The sequence below is a fragment of the Haemorhous mexicanus genome, chromosome 5, assembly GCF_027477595.1.
Source record: "Haemorhous mexicanus isolate bHaeMex1 chromosome 5, bHaeMex1.pri, whole genome shotgun sequence".
Taxonomy (NCBI): domain Eukaryota; kingdom Metazoa; phylum Chordata; class Aves; order Passeriformes; family Fringillidae; genus Haemorhous; species Haemorhous mexicanus.
The window spans coordinates 62715502-62728811 of record NC_082345.1 but is presented as its reverse complement, the minus strand read 5'-3'; the positions used below and the strand labels follow the sequence as shown (position 1 = coordinate 62728811).

Here is a 13310-nt window from a genome sequence, read left to right as displayed (position 1 = left end):
GCGGCGGGGGCGTTGCCGCGGCCGCCGGGACCCGCGGGGAGCGCTCTGAGGGCTCCGGGCGGCGGCTCCCGCGGCCCTCCCGTCCCCGCGGCGCCGTCCTGCGAGGGGAAGCGGCGGCTCGTCGGCCGGCGCCCGTGGCCGGGGAGGAAGGGCTCGCCGAGCCGCCGCCCGGCTGACGGGCTGCCCGGCCGCCCAGCCCGGGCCGCGGTCGGCGGCGCTCCGCTCGCAGCCTCCCGCAGAACCTGCAGAGCCTCCAGCCGGCCCTTGGAAGGGCCCGGCCCACTGGCCGAGGTGGGTGCTGAGCCGCGGGTGGGTGCTGAGCAGGCAGCTGCGGGAGGGATGCACCCACACACTTGTTTCTTCCTCGTGTAACCCGATCCTTTCCGCTAAGTATGAAAAGAGCACCGTTTGGTTATTTTTTTCCTGCCGTATAAAGTTTACATTGCTGCAAACAGGAATTTTACTGCTCTGCTTTCTTTATTCGATTATAACTCTGCAGCACCCTTGGTCACCCAGTTTGTTCTGCCTGGTGCTCTCTATTGCCTCTGCAACTCTGCCTCATCAGCTGCACCACTTTCTCTCTGCTGTTCTCATTTTAATAGGGATTTTAATTTAATTAAAGCTAGTAGCAGATGAAGTGCAAATGTATCGGGTTTCATTTTTAAATACTGTTTTGAAAGTGACACGAAGAAGTAGAGGATTGAACCAGCCAAATAGTTGTCATTGTTGTCTTTTTTCTTTCACTGTGAACATCCTCTCAATGTCAGGTTTCTCTGGATGCTGCCAAATGTGTGGATCAGCAAGTGTCTTTTATGTTATACTGTGTGAGGGCTTTTTGGTAAATATTTCATTGATGTATTTGCTTTCCAAATTATTGTAAGGCCTGCGTGGATACTTTGCTAGTAACACAATAGTCATGAGTTGGTAACTCTGAAATTTCCTAAACTTGTGAAAAGGGAAAGTGGAACATTATCTTCCTTTGCATTTTACAATTTTTGTTGTAGTTTTCATTATGTTTTCTGTATTATATATGTAGGAACTACATATTTCTTGAACTATTTTTAGTAGAATTCATGCTTTTGGGGAAGGAAGAAATTAACAGATGTGTTTCTCTTTGGTAATTAATATATAATAAATCAGCAGTTGGATATGTCAGCAAGGTTTTATCTGACCTCAGACTTAAGCCAGCAAATTGTCTCACTTAAAGCAGTATAATTAATGAATATGGTATTTCAGTCTTAGTTTAAATTGAACTGCCCAGCTTTTCATGGAGTTTTGTTCCTCAATAGATAATATTTGTTTGTTCTATCTTAGTGTTGGCTAATTAGAAATCGTATACTCAGTATTGCAGAGAAAGAAGCCATGGCAAGCATTGCTGTTAGAAAGAAAGAAGTCACTAGAGATCTAGACCACTGTGATATCCCATACTATGTTTCTGAATTTGTGGAAAGAGAACTTGGAAATGACTACGATTCCCTGGGGAAGCTAGACAGCCTGATTGAAAAGCTATCTGAAAACAAAAAACACTTAGAAGAACAGGTAAGCATGTTTCTGTTTCATTTTTTTTCTTCTTCTGAACATGCTGTATGACTGATTGAGAATATGAAACTAAATGAAATGTATCAGTGGGCCTGATACACAGTGGCACTGCTTTACACAGTGCAGTGGTTTTATGTCTGCCTTAATACATCCCTGTCAATGCAGGTACTTACAGTTTCCTCAGAAGTCCCTAAAAGAATTCAGAATGCCTTAAAGAATGCAGAAGATTCCAAAAAGTCTCTGAGTCAGCTTCTGGAGGAGGAAACTGTTCTGTCAGAGTCCATCAGTAGCCACTTGCTGAAAGCTGAGCCATGGATGGAGGATCTCGACGTGCTGATAGGTCAGGTGGAGGAGATCGAGCGACACCTGGCCTACCTCCAGTGGATTTCTCGCATAGAAGAGCTGAGGTAGTTTCTGAGTGCTGTATGTATGTTCTGAGACTGGTGACCTGGTTTATCCCCTTATTAAAATATTTTAAATTCAAGAAAGTTTTGTCTTTACTTTTCAATATACAAACGATTCTTTTCTGTTGTCATTAATGAATATTTGGCCTTGTCTTTTTTGTGTTTTATAGTGATAGCATTCAGCAATATCTGATGACCAACAATGTTCCAGAGGCAGCCAGTACTTTAGCATTCATGGCAGAGCTGGATATTAAACTTCAGGAGTCATCTTGTTCTCATCTTCTTGCTTTTGTGAGATCCACTGTTAAATTCTGGCATAAAATCCTTAAGGACAAATTGACGAGGTAAGAGAGATACTGTGACTCCCTCATCTTTCCATTGTACTGTCAGTTGGTGTCCAAGTGCTTATTTTGTGTTGCAGTGACTTTGAGGAGGTGCTGACGCAGCTCCGCTGGCCCTTTGTGGGGCCTCCTCAGTCCCAGGCATTTGGCCTTGCTGCACCAGCCAACGCTCCTGAGGTGTACAACAACTTGGAGATGCTGTTCTGTCAGCTTCTGAAACTGCAAACCTCGTATCCTTTTAAATTCTTGCAGTGTATTTTAGCGAGAATAAAAACTTAAGAGATGCATGTTCTCAAGGAGAATTATTTAAATTTTTTTTCTCCCTAAAGAGAGAAGATAACCTATGTTACTTTGTATTAACATTAGAATGTTGTGGGGATTTGGGGGGTGTTTTTTGTTTGGTTTTTTTTTTTAATTTAGACAATATCAAGTGCTAAAGTTGTCCTTTTTGTCAGTAGCAACATTTTAACTCAAAGTCATTAGATCCAGTGCTCTCATGGTAGCTGACACTCTAGGTTGCATGAGGATTTGGCCTTAAACTGTTTGGAACCATTACCCATGCATGTTAATGAAAAAAAGGTGATGTGTGTTTTACTAGACACAGTTAATACTTTTCTTTTTATAGCCTTATGTGAAATAACCTTCAATCACTTTAATATGTCCCGCCCCAGAAGGAAAAAGAAGGAAAACATACATGTCTTGGAAGGAGACTTTACAGAGATGCAAGGCCATTGTGCACAATCCTGAGTTGGTAACAATTTTGGTTTGGCAGAGTGGCTCACTTAAATCCATTACATGGAAATGGGAAATCTTGTGTTGCATTTATTAATCCCAGAAGTCTTTATCCTCCTTTAAAAAATATGAATAAGTGTGTCTCTTGGACAGCCACTGTGTTTGTTTCTGGTGGTTTGCTGGGTTCTTACATGTTTCCTAAATCAAACAGACTTAAAGGACATGTATTGTCTTTGAATAAATAATCCCTAAAGGCCTGAGTTATATTTAATATTACATAAAGTAGAATATTTTGAGTATCTTTTATAGGGAATTGTATTGTTTTCATAGTACTGCCTTCAGTCAATAGTGTAGAACTAAGCAGTGTTCATTTTTATAAGCCTATTCTATTGAAATGATGATGCTGGGATAATTCAACACTTACGTCCATCCTTGACTGTCAAACTTAGAGATGAGCTGTTAACCAAACCCAAACAATTGCCAGAAAAGTACCCTTTACCCCCTTCACCACCAGTCATCCTTCCAATACAGATCATGCTGAATCCTCTTCAGAAAAGATTCAAGTATCATTTCACTGGAAATAAACAAACCAATGTTCTTAACAAGGTATGGCAGAAAGTGGTTTGACGTTTCTAAATTGCTTTGTAAGCAACCCCCAGATTGCTGTGTTTAAATTGTATAGATTTCACATTTTCCAAAATTAGGATTCTTCAAAACTGTGCAGTGCCTACCCTAAGTGTGGACAGACATTGAGATAGCACTTGGAGACCTTTCAGAGACACAGGCATTTTCTCTGGGTGAGGCAATATTTTTCCCTTGCCCAGATCCTTCATAAAAGATCTTTACAATCTTAGACTGACTCCCATCTGTTCACAGGTTTTGATTAGTTTCCTCTGTCTTGTGGCAAATGGTTTTGCACTGTTATGTATTTCTTGAGCTCAAAGGCTGTGACTTGGATTTTTGGCACTGTGTTTTGCTACCTTCATGTAACTGAAAATGTTAGATATGAAATGTGATTAGTCTAAACATACTGTTAAATAATTCTTTTTTTTAATGGGTTGAATTTTTTAATTGACATAAAAGAAGAGATGCTGAGTTTATCAGTTGGAAACTGACTCACTTTTTCTGTGAATTGCCTTCAAAGACTGAGGATTTTTGTCTGAGAATTACTACTGGAATGGGTTTCATTGCATTAATGCCACTGCAACATCTGGAGCAGAGTTTTAGAGCTGTTTTGTAACAGTCCTGTTGCACAGGTCTGCTTATGATCACCAGCTTGTGTAAATCTAAATACATTTGCAATCTTGACAGATGCTACGACAGAGCTTTTAAAAATACTATTTTGTCTGTTAGTGGGAAGAAAAGAGATGTTTAAGATATGGACAAAATTATTTTAAAAGCAAATGGAAAATTTATGTTCAAGACATTGAATTTGCAAACAACAATAGGTGAACAATAATTTTAAAAATAAGAGCTTATTGAGAAAATGTTACACAGAATCTATGGTCAGGTCAGAAAGATATTTCAACAGGGCATTGCTGAAATTTGGTTTGGGTTTTTTGTTTAGTAATTACTTGAATAATGCAATAAAGAAAATATCAATGTAAAATATTTAAAAGACAGCAACCTGGACAAGATTAACAGTATTTCAGAGGAGGGGCTCAGAGTTCACAATGACCTTGCCCAGCTGGGGAAGGACTGTCAAAAAAACAATCCAAGCATGATAAAATTAATGAGACAAGTGAAAATTAATACAGAGGTGAGAAACAGACACACAGAATGTGAGTGCACCTCAGCAGAAGGTTCTTTAGCTGTTGGGAGTGAGGAAACAGGAGCGGCTTCCAGTTGCACTAACACTGAAAGAAGTGTTCATCAAAACCTGCAGCCCATACTTTTAGGCATGGAAACTTGAAAAAGCTTAAAGGCATTAAAATTTGAAATGCAAAGGTGATAGATTCTCCACTTCTAGGGGGAAGGTGGGTCTGAGGTTAGATACAATAGCAATAAAATAAGAGCAGAGCTTTTCTCAGGAGCACATACTTTTTGTTGTACCAAGAAATAATGGCCACACAGGAGAACAAGAAATATATGAAGCGGAAACAAGTCTCTCATGAGTGAGAAAGCAGTAGAGAAAAGGGAAATAAAAATGCAACTTTTGCTTGAGAAACACAATATTTGGTACATTTAAGACAATGAAAATCCAGAAATATTTTTCTGATAAAGCTTTTATATAAATGAAAGTTAAGTAAAACAGAGTGAAAGACTTGTGTGACCTGAGATTATGAGAAGGCAGGGAAAGAGAGTTGTATTGTTTAGAAATTTGTCCTAAAATACTAGTAGCACTTGAATAAATGTTTGGATGCATTTAATAATTTCTTTTCTTTTTTAAAAAAGCCTGAGTGGTATTTAACACAAGTACTTATGTGGATTGGAAATCATTCAAAGTTCCTTGATGACAAAATCCAGCCAATACTGGACAAGGCAGGCTCTTCAGTGAATGCTGGGGTAAGTAATGAAATGGTTTGTAAATGTGAGTATAAATATCTAAGTCAGCTTCTGATAGATATTTGGCCCATTTCCACTGAAATGTGTACGTGGTGAGACTTAGTCTAGTAGCAGTTTCTTGTGTACATGTTTGCACATGTCAGTACTTCTTGTCTCTGACATTCACTTCTTTCCTTTCCAAAGCTTGAATTCTCTCGTGCTCTAGTGATGCTGATTTTGGAGAAGTTGGCTGCTGATATCCCCTGCCTGTTGTATGATGATACACTCTTTTGTCATCTCGTGGACGAGGTCCTTCTATTTGAGAGAGAGTTATACAGCGTTCATGGTTATCTCAGCAGCCTTCCCAGCTGCATGCATATTCTGTCAGAAGAATCCTGCTTCCAAAGGTGGCTAACAGTGGAAAAAAAATGTAAGACTTACAGTGCATTTTGTTGGCCTTTATATTGCACAGTCAGAAAGTATGTGTCTACTTACACAGCTACCCTTCTTAAGTAGGGTAAGTCACTTGGACAGGGCTACTACCAAAAACATATGTATTTTTATGCTCTTTCATTATTCTGAGTAAAAATTGATTAGGTTTTAACAGTGCTGTATTTTGTGGGACTCTTGCCCCTAAGCTGTATGCAATCAAGAAGGCTTATTTTTAGACAAATGTTATGTCTGTGCAGAGATGGACTTAAAATTGAAATAAGGGCGAGGTATTAGTTTTTGAGAAATGAAGAAAAAATATATTGGAAAAGAGCAAGCCAACCATTAAAAAACAAAACCAATCCCCCAATCTATTCTGTCATTTAACCCTGTTAACAGTGTTGTAAATAGATACATTGAATCTGATTTTGTATGAAACGAGTTGTCAGTAATTTTTTATAAACTGAAAATGAAAAATTTAACTTACTAGAGGTAAGGCTTTTATGTTAGTATGCTTTAGAGGGGCTTTTGTTAGTTTTTTTTTTAATTAAAAACTTAACTTTTAAGTTTCTTGCATTTCAGTTGCTCTTCAGAAAATGGACTCTATGCTTTCTTCAGAGGCTGCATGGATATCACAGTACAAAGATATCACTGATGTAGATGAAATGAAAGTTCCAGACTGTGCTGAAACTTTTATGACTCTCTTGTTAGTTATAACAGGTAATTATATCTATGGGCATTGCTCTTGTTTGTAATGAACAGTAAAAAACCTTCAGCTAACAGATTTCTTTACTAAATAATTTACTAAATACTCATTGTCAGCAGTAGTCACCAAATAATCTTGCAAAGCTGTGATATTTGCAGTTTAATGAAAACTTCCTGTTCGTTTTGTATTTTGGACACTAACTCATGCATGAATAATCTTGACCTAGTGACATGTTAGCAAAATAATAATTATAAATATATGCTTGATATTTACTATATTCTCTCATAGTTGGCAGAATATAATTTGTTGCAATTCAGTAATAAATCCTAGTAGTTCTTTTGAATCTGTGTCAATTCAGAAGCTCTTAAGTATCTTTTCTTTTTTTGCAACAGTACATAAGAGCAAGTATGTTTTCAGGAGACCATTGCATCCTCAATGGCTTGGTCTTTCTCTGTGTGAGGGTGCTTTTACCACGCTGGAGGGTGTGGTATTGCCACAGATTGCTTCAAGTGTTAGAGTACAAACTGCTTGTGGAATCAGGAGAGGGAAGAAAGTCGTTGCATGTTTAGCTTTTGCATGGGCAGTTTCCCTGAACACATTGAAATACTGGCTGGTTTAAATACTGACTGTATGATGTTCTCATAGAGTGAGGAGGTGCATGTATGTACCTGATGCCTGTGATGTTTCTTTTTGAAAAGCTTTTATTTAGTGTTGGAAAGCCTAAAAACATTTTATCAATGTCTTTCCAGACAGGTATAAGAATCTTCCAACAGCTTCCAGGAAACTCCAGTTCCTGGGCCTACAGAAGGAGTTAGTTGATGATTTCAGGATACGATTAACCCAAGTGATGAAGGAAGAGACAAGAGCTTCCTTAGGATTCCGATACTGTGCAATCCTTAATGCTGTTAATTATATTGCAACAGTGTTGGCAGACTGGGCTGACAATGTAGTAAGTAAATATTCTTCTTTAGGAGAAAAATATTTTAAAATGGACTTGGGATGTTTGTTTTGTAATAAACATTTTATTTTCAGCACTTTTTAGGTGTATTCAGGAGACTTAATTACTGAAAAAGTAGAATGAGATATAAATTTGGATTTAGTAAAAGATGTATAAATAAGGACAGGTTATTGTTTGATGCCTAAGCTGCCAATTATAAACTTTCTAGGGAAATGCAGAGAGAGCCTGGGAAATGGAATAATCTGAAGAGACCAAAAAACCTGGTCTCCTTTACATGTTTTGTTTGGTTTTTTTTCTTGTAAAAAAAAAAGTGAATTGATTTTGGAGATCTCAGAACCAGAGCAGCAGCCTTTGCCTGGTGCTTGAACTCCTCCCACGGCAGGAAAGCTTAGACAGATGCGTGTGTGTATCTGTGTTGCAGCACAGTTCAGGTGTGGCCCAGAAAGGCTGCTCACTGATAACTGGGAATTAGTGACTGATGTACAACAGCCTGGTGGCAGCACGGCCTAGTGAGGAATTTCAGCTTTTCTGCAGATTTGGTGCTGAAGGTCAAAAAACCTTTTACACATGGAGTGTGCAGAATAAGGCATTGTGTGAGCTGTGGGCAGCCTCCAAATTCTTACTGTCTTCACAGGAAGCTGTGGCTCTAGCAGGGGATAATCTTGACTTGATAGGACAGCAGTCTTCATGTTGTATAACTGCATCTTCTAGTGTCTGGATCTGCTTAAAAGCAAAACCAACAAGCTGTTGCCACAATGAACTCAATAAACTAAATTCATTTTCTTGCTGTTGTCAGCACAGTAAATTTATGATTCAATGAATAATCATTGCTAAAAAAATTACAATTAAAGTTTACTTTGGCAAATCTTCAAGAGGCCAAGGTAGCCTTTTTTAAAAGCATACTGCTGTCAATCTTAAAATATCTTTTCAGTATTTCTTTAGATCCCTTTACCTATCTGATGTTGTATCAGTTCCATCACTAGGATTGAGCCACCATGTTTTGTTTTTCACTAAATCAGGATCACAGGGAAGGATAAGAAAGTGTTTTTAAAATCTTAAATTTTTAACTTTATAAATGTGCCAGAGGAGAGAGTTTTCTACAACTGTGTTTAACAAAGTACCAATAAAAGTTCAAGGAGTAAGATTATTTTCTGTGGTGTTCCTCTCTGGTTTTGTTTGCCTAGTTCTTCTTGCAGCTGCAGCAGGCCGAGCTAGAGGTCCGTGCAGAAAGTGACACCATGAGCCAGCTCCAGCTGGGACAGCTGGCATCCATGGAGAGCTCTGTCTTTGATGACATGATCAACCTCCTGGAGCGCCTCAAGCATGACATGCTGACACGACAAGTAGATCATGTCTTCAGAGAGGTCAAAGATGCTGCAAAGCTGTACAAAAAAGAGAGGTGATTCTGTTTATTTAATCTCTTTGCATGTTACAGGATTATTTCCTGTTAAAAATATTGACAGTAGTAAAGGCAAGAATAGATAATAGGCAGTATTTTTTTTTTTCTGGAGTAGGAAAGGGTAGTAAGTTTTGGAAAATACTCCTTATTCTTACCTGGGGACAATTGTCATGCTATGTTTTCTAAAGTAGTTCCACAATTAGTAGATGTATTAGTTTAACATCCTAGGAAAGATTCTGGATAGTTCTAGTTTTCTGTTTTGAGCAGGAATTATTTTCTTCATAGTAGTATAGGAAATTTTATGCAAAATGGCCTGTCATGACTGTTCTGTCTTAACAGACTCCCAAGGCTTCTTGAATATTTTCTTCTGAGTAGAATTTCTGAAGTATTTCATAAAAGGAATAGAATTCCATGATTTTCAGATTAGATGGGGTTCCCTAGAATGACATGTTCAGAGATTTATAACTAAAGCATGAGTTTAATATTAAATGAAATTCAAACACAGCATTAGACTGATAACTTTTAGATTAGAAATCGGAAAGGATTGTCTCTGAAACATTGTAAATGGGTAAGATTTTTTTTAAAGGGTAATTTTAACTTCAGTTGATGTAACATGAATAATTTCACTCTAATGACTGCAGTGCAATGGTTTCTTTTAGGTGGTTGTCTTTACCCTCTCAAGCAGAGCAAGCAGTGATGTCCTTGTCGAGCACGGCGTGCCCGATGCTGCAGACACTGCGAGACCGTTTGCTGCAACTGGAGCAGCAACTCTGCCACTCACTGTTCAAAATTTTCTGGCAAATGCTTGCAGAGAAAGTGGATCTGCACATCTATCAGGAAGTGGGTATCAGTGTGACCTGTGCAGTGCCACGTAGGTGTCAGTGACAGCAGATATTTAAACAGCAGATGCACCTCTTTGTGTTTGTAGATCATTATGGCAAATCATTTCAATGAAGGAGGAGCAGCACAACTCCAGTTCGACATGAGCCGGAATTTGTTCCCCCTGTTTTCACATTACTGCAAGAGGCCAGAAAACTACTTCAAGCAGTAAGTAGGCAAACTTCTGATCTACTGGATATGTGTTCTACTTAAAACCAAGATTGTTTCAGTTAGTTTTGAGCCACACTTTAAAAGTTGATTCTGCAGCATGTACTCAGACAGCAACAGACTGTGGCATGTGTCTTGGAGTATTTTGTGCAGTCAGGATGTCTAGTTAAAATTACGGAAGCAATATTAAGTAGCACAAACCTCTGATTCTGGGGCCAAAGAAACTAGTCAAAGATACAGTTACAACAACAAACTTTATTGTTAGAAGAACTACTTTAAACTATTTTCTTCCTCAGGATTGCCTTGTGAGGCATGAGAAGCTGCTACTTTCTTTCTGGTTAGTCTGTTTCACTAGCCCTCAAAATCCTCAGCTGACTGAGGCTGAAATCTGAACCAACATGGAGCATAGAAGGGTTTTTTGTTACACTTAAATTTGTGCGGCTTACATTAATCCACGTAACTTTTCCTCTAGCATAAAAGAAGCCTGCATTATCCTGAACCTGAATATTGGCTCTGCCTTGCTTCTGAAGGATGTCCTACAGTCAGCTTCAGAAAATGAACCATTAAAGCCCAGCCAGCCATCTGCAGCAGCAGCACTAAATGAACTTGGAGTTTATAAACTGGCTCAAAGGGATGTTGAGATTCTTCTCAGTTTGAGAGCTAATTGGCCAAATACAGGAAAATAAAGACTTCTTCAGAAATGGTTAATAACTTGGTCTAGATTACTTATTCCAAGCAAAAGCAAAGCGAATATCTTGTAATATACTTATTTCTTTCATTTCTATATGCTGTGAGGTTGTTTTAATCTAATCTTATGCCTTATTCTATACAGTTCAAAGAAAAAATTCAAAATGCTACTGACTTGGTGTTGAACTGTGCAGATCTTATTTTCCATGGCCACCTCGCCATTGCATTTGGAAGCTAAAACTGTTCATCTCTAATGAACAGTCTGCCTTGTCTGCATCATTCTTAGAAACAGAGTATTTACAGTGTAAATGCAGTTTTGTACAACGTGGGCTAATGTTCCCTATGAACTGGTCAGTCTTGAGTTATAAAACATCTGTGTTTATCTCCAAATTTCAGGTAATGGATGTTCTGTATCAAAATGTATATAATCAATGCAGAAGGAAGGAATATGTCACTGTTTTCTTCATACAAATTAAGATAGTCTTTTACAGAAAAAACAATAGCCTAATTTTTTTAAAAAAGTTTCTCCTTATGTGTGCTAAGTTTGAAAATACCACTTGGAAGTGCTACCTGCATTTTCATGTGGACATTTGTCATAACTTGTTGAAGTTGTTTTTTCCTTAAAAATACCCAAAAACCAAAGCGCAGCGCAAGCCCAAAAACCAACTTAATTTTATTCAGTGCTAATGAGCCAACAGGTAACAATCCTTTACTGTAAACTATAACCTGAAGGAGGAAACTCCAAAATACTATCTCAGTTGCAAAAGAGGTCTCTACTTTTTTTTTTAACCATCTAATTATATTAAGAACAACAATACTCCCTCCAGTGCCTGCTGGACATGCTCGTGTTCTTGCCACTTGGCCTTTTCAGCTGATTGCTCCACTGAAGGGCAGGGAAGATGAGAAAAAGAGAAAAGAGAATATTGCTTAAAATCGACTCTTCACAGCTGCCAAACCAGAAGAAAAACTGGAGAAGATGCCTGTTTTTAATATATATAGCAGACCACTGCTCAAACTAATACACAGACCAGCTCTCCAGCATCTTTTTCTTCCTATGACAGAAAAAGAAAACCTCTAGTTAGATAATGAGGATAATTAGTTCCTTACCTTTCAGCAATTGCAACAGTTACTAAAAAATTGCTCCTAGAACTATACCTTGACTATGAGGAATTATTTGAACTCAACCTATTTCATCTCCAGCTGTGTTACCACCCCTGACGAAGACAACAGGGTCTCACTGTTCCACATTTCTAGATCAGTATTTTAACCCCTGGGCTGCCTGATGACCTTCACTCTGACCTGAGGGGTGGGTACTGTGAGAGGATCCTGAAACTGAGGTGGTGGAGGGCATGAAGTTTGGTTCACCTTACAGCAAGGTGAGAAGGTCAGGCAGTAACTGACCTCTTTTTTTTAATCTTGCAATGCAAAGTGACACAGTCGGGCTTAAACCAGCAATTAAACTATCTGTTAATTATGTAGCTTTGTAAATAAAAAATAAATCTCAGTAAAATATATCCTATGCATATGTTCCCCCCCCCAAAAAAAAAAAAAAAAACACCACCACAATTTCAATTAAACTCACATTCCTTCCTTGAATTCTTCCCGTGTGATTTCCACATCATCTTCTAGCTCCAAATCCTCAGTGCTCAGTCCCAAAGTTTTGAGGGCTAAAGTTAACAAAAGAGAAATTTTTATGCAAGTCATTGGAAAGACAAATTTAAATTTAAAGGTGCCTAGATCTAACAAGGTAAACGTGTGTAACATAACAACACGTAACAGAAACGCAGGAAACTTATCCTCATGTCACTTTTTTGAACTCTCCAAGTTCCAGGTTGTGTGGGCAGCTGTGTGGATAATTTTGAAGAATGCAGATGGGTATCTTTGAAGCTATTTTAATAGTTCTGTGCAAGCGAGCAGTTTGGTGTGGCAGGGGTGCAGGCGGACGCACCTTCCCTGTACTGCGCGGGTCTGATGGAGCCCTGGCCTAGGACATCCAGCAGGCTGAACATGGCGTCCACGTTGGCCTCGTCCATGAGGAACGGGTACTCGCCCTCGGCTCGCCTCCCAGCCTTCACCCGTTCCAGCACCTGGATCAGGAACTCGCGTGGCCGTTCTGCAAGGAGGTCAGAGAGCCCGCGGGCACCGGGCCTCAGCCGGGGCGCGGAGGCCGCGCAGCCCCGCCGCCCCCGCTGCCGCCCCGCTCCCGGCGGGGCCGGGCCTGCGCGCACCGGGCCGGTGGAAGAGCAGCAGCGCTCCGAGGCGGTGCAGCAGCTCGGGCAGCCGGTGCCGCCGCAGGTACTCGCGGCTCTGCTCCTCGCCCGCCGCCATCCCGCGGTGCCGGGGCGGCGTGAGGGGGGCCAGCGGCGGGAGCCGTGCGGGCACGGGCGGGAGGAGGGCGAGCAGAGGAGCCCGCGGCGGCTCCGGCCCCGGGACGCTCCGCGGGGGCAGCGGGAAGGGAAGGAAGAACTGACTTTCCTGGAAGTCGTCACGGTAGCACCGGAACAGACACGCCTTGCTCCCCGCGGGGTCCCGGTTCTGCGTTGGTTCGTGGGGAAAGCAAAGGACACGCGGTCGGTCCTTTGTA

General features: G+C 40.2%; 2 protein-coding genes across 3 annotated transcripts; one reads left to right on the top strand and one right to left on the bottom strand.

The window, feature by feature from the left end:
* Positions 1-18: 18 nt before the first annotated feature.
* Positions 19-10750, top strand: RINT1 (RAD50 interactor 1). Its single transcript, XM_059847371.1, has 14 exons — positions 19-291; positions 1344-1539; positions 1705-1946; positions 2114-2287; positions 2365-2514; positions 3466-3622; positions 5411-5521; positions 5705-5930; positions 6512-6649; positions 7385-7584; positions 8778-8992; positions 9652-9832; positions 9921-10039; positions 10512-10750. The coding sequence occupies exons 2-14, from the start codon at positions 1363-1365 to the stop codon at positions 10723-10725; spliced, it is 2304 nt and encodes a 767-aa protein (XP_059703354.1). The 5' UTR covers positions 19-291; positions 1344-1362; the 3' UTR covers positions 10726-10750.
* On the bottom strand, positions 8636-13187 carry EFCAB10 (EF-hand calcium binding domain 10). Of its 2 annotated transcripts, none has more exons than XM_059847373.1 (4): positions 12955-13187; positions 12675-12839; positions 12309-12393; positions 8636-8975 (listed from the first exon to the last, which is right to left on the bottom strand). In XM_059847373.1, exons 1-4 carry the CDS (start codon positions 13052-13054, stop codon positions 8942-8944), a joined length of 384 nt encoding a protein of 127 aa, XP_059703356.1. In that variant the 5' UTR covers positions 13055-13187; the 3' UTR covers positions 8636-8941. The 2 variants fall into 2 exon arrangements, with proteins under 2 accessions (XP_059703356.1, XP_059703355.1); XM_059847372.1 differs by lacking the exon at positions 8636-8975 and adding an exon at positions 10275-11778 and having other exon boundaries at positions 12955-13185.
* Positions 13188-13310: the final 123 nt, after the last annotated feature.